The sequence below is a fragment of the Pristiophorus japonicus genome, chromosome 6 (assembly GCF_044704955.1).
Source record: "Pristiophorus japonicus isolate sPriJap1 chromosome 6, sPriJap1.hap1, whole genome shotgun sequence".
NCBI lineage: Eukaryota > Metazoa > Chordata > Chondrichthyes > Pristiophoridae > Pristiophorus > Pristiophorus japonicus.
This window is the reverse complement of record NC_091982.1, coordinates 161,419,184-161,433,213: the sequence shown is the minus strand read 5'-3', so window position 1 is coordinate 161,433,213 and position 14,030 is coordinate 161,419,184. Positions and strand designations below refer to the sequence as shown.

The 14,030-nt window shown below is 46.8% G+C and overlaps 1 protein-coding gene across 1 annotated transcript in view; it reads right to left on the bottom strand.

Annotated features, from left to right (window-relative positions):
* The window catches only part of LOC139266214 (uncharacterized), a 200,672-nt gene that overhangs the window by 131,142 nt on the left and 55,500 nt on the right, over positions 1-14,030 (bottom strand). The window contains exon 6 of the mRNA XM_070884045.1: positions 5,858-6,055. Coding sequence (XP_070740146.1) covers positions 5,858-6,055 — 198 coding nt within the window. The remainder of the gene's footprint in view (positions 1-5,857; positions 6,056-14,030) is intronic.

The following is a 14,030-nucleotide window of genomic DNA, read 5'->3' as shown; positions in this document are numbered from 1 at the left end:
CCACTGAATGTCGATCATGTTTGTGTCTTTTGAACTATTGTGGGAAGTTTCTACCAAATTTGGCTACAGTGTTACAGCCACTGAATGAGCTGTTGAAAAAACAGGTCCATTGGAAGTGGTCAGAAGAATGCGATACAGCATTCAAGGAATGTACATAAGAACATAAGAAATAGGAGTAGGAGTGGGCCATTTGGCCCCTCAAGCCTGTTCTGCCATTTAATAAGATCATGGCTAATCTGACCATGGACTCAGCTCCACTTCCCTGCCCACTCCCAATAACCCTTTATTCCCTTATCGCTCAAAAATCTGTCTATCTCCGCCTTAAATATATTCTGGGGCAGAGAATTCTACAGATTTACAACCCTCTGAGAGAAGAAATTCCTCCTCATCTCAGTTTTAAATGGACAGCCCCTTATTCTGAGACTATGCCCCCCAGTTCTAGTTTCCCCTATGAGTGGAAATATCCTCACTGCATCCACCTTGTCGAGACCCCTCATTATTTTATATGTTTCGATAAGATCACCTCTCATCCTTCTGAACTCCAATGAATACAGGCCAGTTGGTAGAGGGTACCAGGTTAGTTCACTATGACGTATCTAAGGAGGTCAAGCTAGCATGTGACGCCTCTCTGTATGGAGTTGGGGCAGTGCTCTCTCATATACTAATTAATGGCAGGACAGACCAATTGCTTTTGTTTCACGCATTCTCAGTGCCCGTGAGCATAATTTTGCACAAATCGAAAGGGAAGCTTTGGCATTAATTTTTGGGGTCAAGAAGTTCCACAAATACTTGTGTTACCATTGTTACTGACAATAAGCCACTGACAGTAATCCTCCATCCAACGTCTCCAGTTCCAACCTTAGTTGCAGCTCAAATGCAGAGATGGGCTTTGATTTTGTCAGTATGTACGTATGACACTGAGTACAGATGATCAGCTGATCACAGTAATGCAGATGCTATGTCCAGGTTGCCATCCCCATCACAAATTACACTTAATAGGGAAGAAGTGTTCTATTTTTCATACATTGATGAACTGCCAGTCACAGCTCAAGAGATTGGTAGAACAACCAAATGTGACCCAGTTATGTCAAAGATGTATGATTACATAGTAAATGACTCCAAACCATGTATCAGAGGAAAATATTCATCCATACTTCCTTCGTAGGAATAGAAACATAGAAACATAGAAAATAGGTGCAGGAGTAGGCCATTCGGCCCTTCGAGCCTGCACCGCCATTCAATAAGATCATGGCTGATCATTCCCTCAGTACACCTTTCCTGCTTTCTCTCCATACCCCTTGATCCCCTTAGCCGTAAGGGCCATATCTAACTCCCTCTTGAATATATCCAATGACCTGGCATCAACAACTCTCTGCAGCAGGGAATTCCATAGGTTAACAACTCTCTGAATGAAGAAGTTTCTCCTCATCTCAGTCCTAAATGGCCTACCCCTTATCCTAAGACTATGTCCCCTGGTTCTGGATTTCCCCAACATCGGGAACATTCTTCCTGCATCTCACCTGTCCAGTCCCGTCAGAACCTTATACGTTTCTATGAGATCCCCTCTCATCCTTCTAAACTCCAGTGAATAAAGGCTCAGTTGATCCAGTCTCTCCCCATATGACAGTCCAGCCATCCCTGGAATCAGTCTGGTGAACCTTCGCTGCACTCTCTCAATAGCAAGAACGTCCTTCCTCAGATTAGGAGACCAAAACTGAACACAATATTCCAGGTGAGGCCTCACTAAGGCCCTGTACAACTGCAGTAAGACCTCCCTGCTCCTATACTCAAATCCCCTAGCTATGAAGGCCAACATACCATTTGCCTTCTTCATCGCCTGCTGTACCTGCATGCCCACTTTCAATGACTGAATTATCAGTGGATAAAGATTGTATCATGTGGGGTGCAAGAGTAGTTATTCCAAATAAGATAATGTCCAAATTGTTGGGGGACTTTCAAGATCAGCACCTTGGAATGTGCTTGACTAAGAATTTTGCACACAGTTACTTATGGTGGCCAAGACTAGATAAGGATATAGAGTACATTGTTAGTCAGTGTACATGTCAATCGGAAGCAAAGACCCACCACCAGTACCATCACAGCCATGGGAATGGCCTCCCAGGGTGTGGCAAAGTTTATATGTAGATTTTGCTGAGTTGAAGGACAACAATTGTTCATTGTGATTGATAGCCATTTGAAACGGCTAGAAGCATTTCCGATGTGGAATATAACAAGTAAAACATGAGACAATTTGTGAAGATTGTTTTCTTCATATTACCCCAGAAGAAATTGTGTCTGATAATGGGCTGCAATTTTGTTCAGAAAAATTTGCACAGTTCATGAGCAGAAATGGTGTGAAACATATCAAAGTTCCACTGTACCACCCTGCTTCAAATGGTGCAGCAGAGCACACAGTGCAAATTGTAAAACGTGCTCTCATCAAGCAAATTTTGGATTCAAATTCAAGGAATTTCAATTGTCATTGGACCACAAATTGGCAAATTTTCGAATTACATATCGTAATATTCCTCAAACAACTATTGGTAGAATACCAGCAGAGTTGTTTCTCAAACGACAGTCATGAACCAGGTTCTTGTTGCTAAAGCTAAACTTAGCACAGTCAGTAGAAGAGAAACAATTAAGACAGAAAGAGAATCATGATAGAGGTAGAGTAAAAGAGAGAAGTGTGAAATTGAATCAGAAGATTAGAGTGAAGAACCATCACCATAAATGGTTAAAGTGGTTACCAGGAAGAATAGTGAAGATATGTGGCCCTTGCACATATTTGGTCAAGATGTTTGATCATGGACAGGTTCGGTTTGTTCACTTTGCTCATATTTTACCTACAGATATGGAAGGAGTTGAAAGTTGGAATGATTCGATTATTTCTGACTCATCAGATAGTTTTGTTACAAGTAGAGTACCAGTAGCGTATCTTACATCTGATGTTATAGAAACAAATCCAAGAGAAAAAGAGAAAGTCAGAATTTAAGTCTGAGTCAGGCAGACAAACAGTCTGAAGTGGTATAGAGCCCAATGTAGATCAAGGGTTGCCCTTGGAGAAAAATTCTTCTCAGGCTCAGCCTAGAATGAATCTCAGTTCAACACCAAGTTTGGGAGGTTCTGTTCGAGAGCAAAGGTATCCCTCTTCGAAACAGAATACCAATGGTTAAGTTTGATTTATAAATGTGGCAAAATAAGTCTCTATCTTTTATTGTGTATAACCATGCAAATTATGTATGATGATTATTTGTTATGATTACTTCTTCATTAATGAGGGAGAAGTGTAATATAGCTCCACCTAGTGGACTACTGCTCCGCCTAGTGGACTACTGTGGTAATGCAACTGCTGATGTAAATATAATAAAGGGTCATGTGACAAGTCATATGATGACAAGTTCCCAGTAAGAACCATCTTGTGTGTGTGTGCTTTAATGATGCCGTAAGAATAGATCACAATTAGAAAGAGCCTTTCCATTAGACAAGGAAGGAGGTGTAAGGTATGAGTACTTATGTGTTTTTTCCAGCTGTCACTTAATGAACTTGCACAATGGCCACTGAGATTCTGCCTCCCCTTCACAGGCAAGGTTACCGAGGTACGTGAATCCCGTACGTAAAAAGTTAAAGCTAAAACCTGATGTTATAAAGCCTCTTAAGGGTCTCTCAACAAGCAGCTAAGTACTTCAATGAGGTCGCCAGTCTCTCCCAAGCGGGTCTGTGGTGCGCTGGGAAAGCGCTCGAGTTAAATGTGGAAATTGACGGATGACGGCGGTTTCCAGACACGCTGGCAATTTCTGCGACTTTAACTGCCGACTCAAACCAAAACTGCACGCTCAGCACTGAGAAAGTTCCAGCCATGTCTTCGGTCCACATCACCAATTCAATTAGTTAGCTACTGACTTCATCGCTCTTCCTGGCAACTGTCTGAGGCTGAACCAAACCGTTCGCAACCTTGGTGTCGTATTTGACCCTAAGATGAGCTTCCGACCACCATCTCTGTAACAGCGCCCATCTCCAGCCCGCCTCAGCACATCTGCTGCTGGAACCCTCATCCAGGCCTTTGTTATCTCTCGGTTTGATTCTTTCAAAGCTGATCTGGTTGGCCTCCCACCTTCCACCCTCCATAAACTTAAGCTCATCCAAAAGTCTGCTGTCTGTATCCTAACTTGCACCAAGTCTGGTTCACCCAAAGGCCCTTTGCTCGTTGGCTTACTTTGTCACCCGGTCCTGCAACGCCTCAATTTTAAAATTCTCATCCTTGTTTTCAAATCCCTTCATGGTCTCACCCCTCCCTATCTCTATAACCTCTTCCAGTCCTACAACCCTCCGAGATCTCTAGCTTCCTTCAGTTCTGGTCTCTTGTGCATTCCCGATTTTAATTGCTCCACCATTGGCGGCCGTGTTTTCAGCTGCCGAGGCCCTGAGCACTGGAGTTCCCTCGCTATGTCTCTCTGCCTTTCTACTTAGCTCTCCTCCTTTAAGATGCTTTTTAAAACCTACTCCTTTGACCAAGTTTTGGTCATCTGTCCGACTATCTCCTTACGTGGCTTGATGTCAAATTTTGTTTAATAACGTTCCTGTGAAGCGTATTGGGACGTTTTACTAGGTTAAAGTCGCGATAGAAATGCATGTTGTTGTTGATTGTGGTTTGCTGCATGCTGCATAATTTTGCTCTGCAATGGAGGCAACACCTGGGCCACCATTTGAGTAAAGCCCGTCAGCAGGACGAGGGGGAGGGATGATAAAGAAGTGAGATGGGTCTAATGGGCCTGCAACAAGAGCTCTTTGGTAGCACTTCACTGAAGAGAACTTAAACTAAAGAATCCGTGACCCTCTGCCTTAATAGTCATGTCCAACATCTGTCTCATTCCTTTCACCCTATAAACAGCATCTGCCCAAATAGCAAAACTGATATTCATCGCACTTAAAGCTGCAAGATCATCAGGAATATTCTCTGCATGCAAAAATTTCAAATAACAGTGTGGTTTTAATGGGTTACAGAAAGGCCGACACACTATTTGTCAACCAGGTTCAAGCACCTAGTGTGCCTGACTGAGGTGCGATTTTATCTACTCTCGTGCTTCATGGCTGCAACATGAGAGAGGCTGCTGATGAGATGCTCATGAGATGCCCTTGGTCAGCAACATCTAGGAACTGGGGCCTAACAGCGTGCAAGAATGCGGTGTCTGCCCGTGCTACCAGCTGCAGCTCAGCATTGCAACTGATATGCCAGGAGAGCGGGCACTTGGAGATCAGTGATCCAAGTTGGCGGGGTCAGGAGCAACAGCTGCCTGGAGGAGTCAGCAAGGGACCTGTCTCAGCATCCAGGTCATTTGCTTGAGGAAGGAGAGTTGCCAGCATGAAGTCCACTCCAAATATAGGCAGCTCGCTGATTAGGAGCTGAGAAAGTAGGCATTGCTGCAGGTTCTTAAAGGCTTGCAGCAGCTTAAAGGGGAGATGCATGTTTTTCTTCCCAAAGCAGGGAAGCAACACTGTGGAACTGCATGACAGTGTCTGGGGGCAAGAAGAGTTCCAGCATAGCCCCGTGGTTTTCAAATTCAGCCGTGGAGAGAAAGGAGGTGCAATTCTCCTTGGATGGCCAGCAGATGCCAAGGCAAGTTGGTGAACAAGCACAGCGGGAGGTCGCACAACATGTGAATGTGAGCAGCATTATCTCCAGGAGCTGATTGCAGTGCAGAGAGAAATGTAATGAGCTCACTAGCCACCAAATTCCTGCTGGACGACCAAAATCGATCCCAATACCTTTTGTGGTGGGAAAGTGGAGAAATTTGGCAGGAAAAAAAAATCCACATTGGTGCGATTCCAGACATAAACTTAACTGCCATCTGCACCTTACCTCATAGATGTCCTTTAGGTTCTTGACGTATTCTCTCTCTTTGTTTATGATCTCATTGATAATATTGCTTCTAAGCCGATTTTTCTTTTCCTGTTCTGGAGAGGGAAATGTTTTCTCTGGAGTCGGTAGTTCGACAGTCTGGCTCTCACTGTATTCTCCATAGAAAACATAATCGTCCTTTTCTTCATCGTACCCTAACTTCAAGAACAGACGATAAGGCTACTTTAACATCCAAAATAAATATAATCCTCTAGAACCATGCTCATAATGAGACCAGAGAATGCTAAAACTGATACCATTGTTGTTTCTTGTAATGATTTATGTTAACGTAAGCAAGAGGCTGTATCAGGATATTTGGCACGTATCGTTCCCATTTAACGTCACAAGTACAACAGTGACTGCCATTTGATTGTCACTTTGAACATATGGTAACTCCATGGATATGTGCTATTAATGGAATAGCAAACTATTTTACCCTACTGATAATAGCTACAAAGGACCACATCTATAAAAATATTAAAAAGCTTATATTTACATTCACTTTTTGTCTGAGCCATTTAACTTTCTGTTGCCAAACAATTCCATATTATAGCAATAGTTAATAGGCAATGTGGGAGCTTGTCAGCCTCATTAGCACTAGCGTACAACGTCAGATTACTATAACCTTCAGGTGGCATTTGTTTAACTTTAACTTTTTATTCATTTTTAAATCATCATTTGCCACCAATGTTCCTGATAATTTTTTGGGTTGCACGGCCTCTTCTACAGGCTGCTTGGCCCATTCAATGTTCCGTGCATGTGTGTTTTCTATTGTGAAGCTGCTGGGCAGCCTGCATGGTACCTACTTAACGGGAACATTGTTTGCCATTGGTTCTCGCATTGCCTGTGCCAGCTTGATCCCATTCATGGGCCTCCCAGTCTCCGTCTACTAGTTCTTACCCTTCCCACACCATTTGCACTCAATTCCTAAGCCTCCTCCTCTCTTCCCTCTCTTCATCCAAACCACCCCACCCTGCACCCCTCCCCACCACTCCAAGCGTGCCATCAACTCTCAAATGACCCAGCTTTTTTCCTGACCATACCCAGCCTCCTGCACTCAGTCCTCAGCTGCACCCACCCCTCCATGATCAAGGCTTTGCTTTCTGTTCATTGGCCGTATCTTCCCTTGCAATTGCCATGACCGGGTCTCTGCCGCAGATGTCCTTCCTCCCCCTATTTGGGTATTCACCCACGATCACTGCACACCCATCTAGTGTCTTCATCAATTTCTCAACTCAAGGCAAAGAAGTAGAGAGAGCTGAAAGAGGCATGTGAGAGAGACAGGTGAGGGGCAAAGTGGTCGGTAAGGGAGTGGTCGAGGGGAATGGGAGGAAAAGGTGGAGGTGGGGAGGAGGAGGTACAAGAGGAAGGGAGAGGAACTGTGAAGGTGGTGGTGAGGTGGAAGCAGAGAAGATAAGTGAGAGGAAATGGGAAGGAAGGGAAAAGGGGAGGAGTGTGAGAGATGGAGGTGAATTGGATTGCAGGGAAAGGAGCTAAAGACAGATGAGGGGCAGTAGAGGCCGAACTGAGGTGTGCAATGGCAGCTGGCAAGATAAGAGGCCATGGGTGGTAGATTATGTCCAGTTTTGGGCACTTTAATTTCAGAAGGATGTTAAGACCGTGGAGAGGGTGCAAGAAAGATTTACTTAGATCATGCCATCAATGATTTGCTCTAATTATAAGGAGAGATAAGAACCTGTGCCTCTTTTTGTAGTGTCTCTGCACCTTGTTACAAACTCACACGAGGCATGTATATATCAGACACGGTCACTCTGTGACCTTCATTTTATTCCCAGGACCAAGGAGTGTTGACTCTGGGTGGGACCTCCCCTTTTATACCTGGAAACCCAGGTGAGGAGTGTCTCCCGCAAGCTCACCCCCTGTGGTCAGGGTATACATTTCAAGGGTACAGGTACAGTGTGCATGAGTTACAGTTACATAACTATTGTCATTGCAAGATGGTGAAATACATGACATCACTTCCCCCCTTAAGTCTTTTAGTTTCAGAGGTTAAGTCTATCGGGTGGTCGACGCTCTCTTGTGGCTCTGGTGGCTGAGCCTCAGCACACGTCTCTGTCACTTGAGGTGATTCCGGCCTGTCCGGGCTGGCCGCCGGGACTGTGCATGCTGAGGGCTGTCTTTGTTGCTCGTACGCTGGCAGTGGTGTGGGTGCTATCTCATCATGCTCTTCTTCCGGTTCCTCCATGTCTGCATTGAACCTTGTCTTTACTTGGTCCAAGTGTTTGCGGCATATCTGCCCATTGTTTAGTCTGACCACCATAACCCTGTTTCCTTCTTTGCCAATTACGGTGCCCTCAAGCCATTTGGGTCCCAAAGCATGGTTAAGAACAAATACCGGGTCATCCATTTCTATACACCTTCCCCTTGAGCCTCGATCATGGAGCTCGGTTTGGGACTGGCGTTTGCCCTCAACAATGTCTGCCAGGGCTGGGTGAATGAGGGACAGCCGCGTTTTAAGCGTGCATTTCATGAGGAGTTCCGCTGGTGGGACTCCCGTGAGCGAGTGCGGCCGGGACCTGTAGGCCAGCAGGAGGCGCGATAGGTGGTACTGAAGGGAGGGTCCTTGGATGCGTAGCATGCCCTGCTTTATGACTCGGACCGCCCGTTCTGCCTGGCCATTGGAAGCTGGCTTGAACGGCGCTGTCCGGACGTGCGTGATCCCATTGCCTGACATAAACTCCTGGAATTCATGGCTGGTAAAACACGGGCCATTGTCGCTGACCAGGATGTCCGGCAAGCCGTGGGTCGCGAAAACCGTACGCAGACTCTCCACAGTGATGGATGTCGTGCACGAGTTCAATATGATGCACTCGATCCACTTCGAGTATGCATCGACAATGATCAGGAACATTTTCCCCATGAACGGACCCGCATAGTCAACGTGAATGCGTGACCATGGCCTGGTGGGCCAGGGCCACAGACTGAGTGGAACCTCCCTGGGGGCATTGCCCAGCTGGGCACACGTTGTGCACCTGCGAACCCAGTGTTCCAGGTCTGCGTCAATCCCTGGCCACCATACATGTGGCCGGGCAATGGCCTTCATTAACACGATGCCAGGGTGCTCGCTGTGGAGTTCCCTGATGAACGCTTCCCTTCCTTTCTGGGGCATAACTACCCGGCTGCCCCATAACAGGCAGTTGGCTTGGATGGAGAGTTCATCCATCCATCTCTGAAACGGCCTGACTTCCTCGGGGCACGCCCTGTGTGCGGGCGCCCAATTCCCAGTCAGGACACATTTCTTTTTCATGGATAGGAGGGGGTCCCTGTTGGTCCAGAGTTTGATCTGTCGGGCTGTGATGGGGGAGCCCGGAGTGTCAAAAGCCTTAACGGCCATGACCATCTCGGCGGTCTGCTCTGACGCCCCCTCGGTGGTGGCAAGTGGGAGCCCGCTGAGTGCGTCAGCACAATTTCTGGTACTTGGCCGGTGCCGTATGGTGTAGTCATACGCAGCCAGCGTGAGGGCCCATCGCTGTATGCGAACTGACGCGTTAGCGTTGACAGCCTTGCTGTCGGACAACAGGGATGTTAACGGCTTGTGGTCCGTCTCTAGCGTGAACTGTCTGCCGAAAAGGTACTGGTGCATCTTTTTCACACCATACACACGCGACTGCCTCCTTCTCGACCATGCCGTATCCACGCTCTGCCTGGGAGAGCGACCTGGAGGCGTAAGCTACCGGTTGGAGCCGGCCGTCATCGTTACCCTATTACAACACACACCCAACCCCATAGGATGACGCATCGCATGTTAAAACCAGTTTTTTACAGGGGCCATACAAAGTCAACAGTTTGTTGGAACACAGCAGGTTCCTCACCTTATTGAAAGCCCATGCTTGACAATCCCGCTAAAACCATTCACACCCTTTATGGAGGAGCATGTGTAACGGTTCAAACAATGTGCTTAAGTTCAGCAGAAAGTTCCCAAAATAGTTCAAAAGTCCCAGGAATGATCGCAACTCCGACGTGTTGCCGGGCCTGGGCACCCGGTGAATCGCCTCAATTTTTGATTCAGTCGGCCGGATCCCATCTGCGGCAACCCTCCTGCCCAGGAACTCGACCTCTGGGGCCAAAAACACGCAATTGGCTTTTTTCAGCCGCAAGCCTACCTGATCCAATCGGCGTAGCACCTCCTCCAGGTTGCGGAGGTGTTCCTCGGTGTCTCGACCCATTATAAGGATGTCGTCTTGGAATACGACCATTCCAGGGATGGACTTGAGCAGGCTTTCCATGTTCCGCTGAAAGATAGCCACTGCCGAACGAATGCCAAACGGGCACCTGTTGTAGACAAATAATCCTTTGTGCATCGTGATGGTGGTCAGAAGCTTGGAATCTTCCACCAATTCCTGAGTCATGTAGGCCGAAGTGAGGTCCAGGTTCGTGAACAGCTTGCCACCTGCCAGCGTGGCAAAGAGGTCCTCCGCTCTCGGAAGCGGGTATTGGTCTTGCAGCGACACTCGGTTGATGGTGGCTTTGTAGTCGCCACAAATCCTGACCGAGCCATCTGCTTTGAGGACGGTAACGATGGGACTTGCCCAGTCGCAGAATTTAACGGCCGAAATTATGCCCTCTCTGAGCAGCCTGTCCAATTCACTTTCAATTTTCTCATGCATCACATACGGCACCACACTGGCTTTGTGGTGCACTGGTCTGGCGTCTGGAGTGATGTGTATCACTACTTTAGTGTCCTTGAACGTTCCGACACCGGGTTGAAAGAGTGACTCGAATTTTTGCAATACCTGTGAGCATGAACTTCACTCCACGGATGAAATGGCGTGCACATCCCCCCATTTCCAATTCATCTCAGCTAGCCAACTCCTTCCCAAAAGCGCGGTGCCATTTCCCGGAACAATCCAGAGTGGCAGCCGGTTCTGTAATCCATTATGCAGAAGTTTGCACTGCCCAACACTGGGATTATCTCTTTGGTGTACGTACGTAGCTGCGTGTCAATGCGTTCCAGTTTGGGCCTGCTAGCTCTGTGTGGCCATAGTCTCTCAAATTGTTGGGCGCTCATGAGTGACTGGCTAGCTCCCGTATCCAGCTCCATGTGCACCGGGATGCCATTCAGTAAGATATTCATCATCATGGATGGCGTTTTAGTGTATGAGTTGTGGATGTCAGCCACATGAACCCTCTGAATTCCGCATCCATGGTTGTTCCCCAGGCCTCATCCTGCATTGCAGACCCCTCGTCTGGTTCCTCTGTCTCGCAGACTAGTCTCGCTATTACCTTTTTGCACATTCTGATCAAGTGTCCACTGACATTACAAATCCTACAGGTATAAAGCTGGAACCTGCAGCTTTTGGCAGTGTGTCTACCCCCACACCTCCAGCATGAGCTGAGAATGCTGTTAACAAAAAGACTATTCCCAGGCATTCCTCTCTGATGGCCCGTTTGGCTATTTCTAAGCACTCTGATGGAGGGTGTTGATGGTCCCATCACTGGATGCATTGTTCCTCATGATGGCGTGAATTGCTGATCCCCTTTCCATTGTCCCTGTTGCGGGCCCACCCTGGAGCTTGTTGCTGCCTGGGCGGTGTCGAATTGCCCTTGCCTGCCTGCCTGGGCGGTGTCGAATTGCCCTTGCCTGCCTGCGGGGTTCTGTATCACTTTTACAACATTAACTCCCTGGTTCATCGCAACGTTAAAACCAGGGCTGCGTGTGTAAATTAGCTTGGTCTCCTCTTCCCCTGCCATAAAGGTCTGAGCTATCAACGCCACCCCTTCTAAAGTCAAGTCCTTAGTCTTTATGGGCTTCCTGAAAATGTCGGTATGATTAATGCCCTCGACGAAAAAGTCCCTTAACATCTCCCCCCTGCAGGCATCGGAGAACTTACAGAGACTGGCCAAACACCGCAGTTCTGCCACGAAGTCCGAGACGTTTTGACCCTCCCGACGCCGGTGAGAGTAGAACCGGTGCCAGGCCATGTGTACGCTACTTGCTGGCTTGAGATGCTCACTGATCAACTGGCTGAGCTCTTCGAAGGACTTGTTTGCTGGCTTTTGGGGGGCGAGCAGGTCTTTCATCAGTGCATACCTCTGTGGACCACAGCTGGTCAGTAGATGCGCCCTCCGCTTGTCAGCCGCTGCCTCTTCCAGCCAGTCCTTTGTGACAAAGCTCTGCTGGAGTCTTTCCACAAAGTCGTCCCAGTCCTCACCCACACAGTAGTGTTCCTCTGTGCCATCGGTGGCCATCCTCGTGGTTCAGTGATTCCCGTTTCTTGTCGCCAAATGTAGTGTCTCTGCACCTTGTTACAAACTCACACGAGGCATGTATATATCATACAAGGTCACTCTGTTGACCTTCACTTTATTCCCAGGACCAAGGAGCGCTGACTCTAGGTGGGATCTTCCCTTTTATACCTGGAAACCCAGGTGAGGAGCGTCTCCCGCAAGCTCACCCCCTGTGGTCAGGGTGTGCATTTCAAGGGTACAGGTACAGTGTGCATAAGTATTGTCATTGCAAGATGGTGAAATACATGACACTTTTAATGAGAATGAAGATGGTTAAGATGAAATCTACTTGAGGTGTCCAGAATTATGAAAGGTTCTGATAAAGTAAATCAGGATGAATTATTTACACTAGTTGACGAGATGGCATAAATTTAAGATCACCAAAAGAATAAAGGTAGAGGTTAGGATATTTTCTATGCAGAGGGTTGTTAAGGCATGGAATACCTCATCAGAATTGGTGGTGGAAGCAGAATCAATGATAGCTTTTTAAAGGGAAATGGATAAATATTTGAAGAAGAGGCAGCAGAATGGGACTAAGTGGATGGCATTCCAGAAACCCAGCACCAACCCAATGACCTGAATGGTCTCCTTTGGTATTCCAATATTACAGCAGTGACGATACTTCAAAAATACTTTATTGGCTGTAATAAAGTTTGGGACATATTGAGGTTGTAAAAGACACTATATAAATGAATATCTTTCTTTTTGTTGCTGTAAAATGCTTTGATTCTAAGATGGGAGGTAGCTATGGAGAGTGAAGGCTGAGCTGAAGAGACAAGGGAGGTGAGGGAGGAGGTTGAGGGGAAGATTGTCCAGTTTTGGGTGCCTCACTTTAGGATGCAAGACTATGGAGAATGCAGAAGGAATTCACTAAGATGGAGGGAGAGAGATGTATGGCAAAATAGAGAATGGAGAAGATAGGGGTAAGAAAAAATGGAGCAAGGAGCAGATTGAGTGGTGGTGGAAAGGGGAAGCGGGGGAAGATGGATTTAGAGAATTAGAGAACGGTGCTAAGGAAGAGATAGGGACAGGGAGTGGAACTCAGGAACGATGAAGCCTGATGGCCTCCATCATTCTCCACCTTCAAACATGCAAAAGCTGCTAGACCTCTCTCCTATACATACCTCAAAGTATTACAAAACTTATCCCCTCAAAGAACTGTCAGCTGTCTCTCAATCGACCCTCATGCTCCCCACCTGTCCTGCTCCCATCTTCCCTCTGCACTCATGTTTCCACTGTCATCATTATCCTCATACTCTGATGCCCAGAGATAGTTGCCCATGTTCTTGTTGGGGTAGCTGGCACTAATGAGTGGCATGGGAGGACAGTACTGGGTATGGGAGGTTGGAGGGGAGCAGTGATTCTCTGCCGATTCACCATTTGAGCAGTTAGCTGCGAGATTTGTATCCGATATTATCGATAACACAAAGAAAATGCTTCACATTTCCCAGGAAACAAACATTTTAATGCTTCACCACCTTTGAGCACATCTCTTAAAATTTCTTTCTAAATCTTTTCAGTGGCTATATTCCTTTGTCAGAGGATAAAATGGTATATTCTCTGACTCGCTGTTAGGGACACTGGGAAATCCACTAGTATATATTTCACTCAGAGAGCAACAGAGACTTGATCTACAGTTTACCATTAGGAGTACTTACAAATGAACTTAACCTCGACTTGACAAAGCCTAATGCTCCAGCCATTCTAAGTGGTAGTCAGGATGGATACTGAAAAAGCTCCAATTCCCCACATTGGGCGTCCGATGGTACATCAAATTACTCAATTGTTGCTATGAGCAAGCCAGCTTTGGTTCAATTTTGTTTAACGTCAGCCTTGACTGAAATTATGCACTATATCAGTAAGCCATTCACTCAGGTTTGCAGCT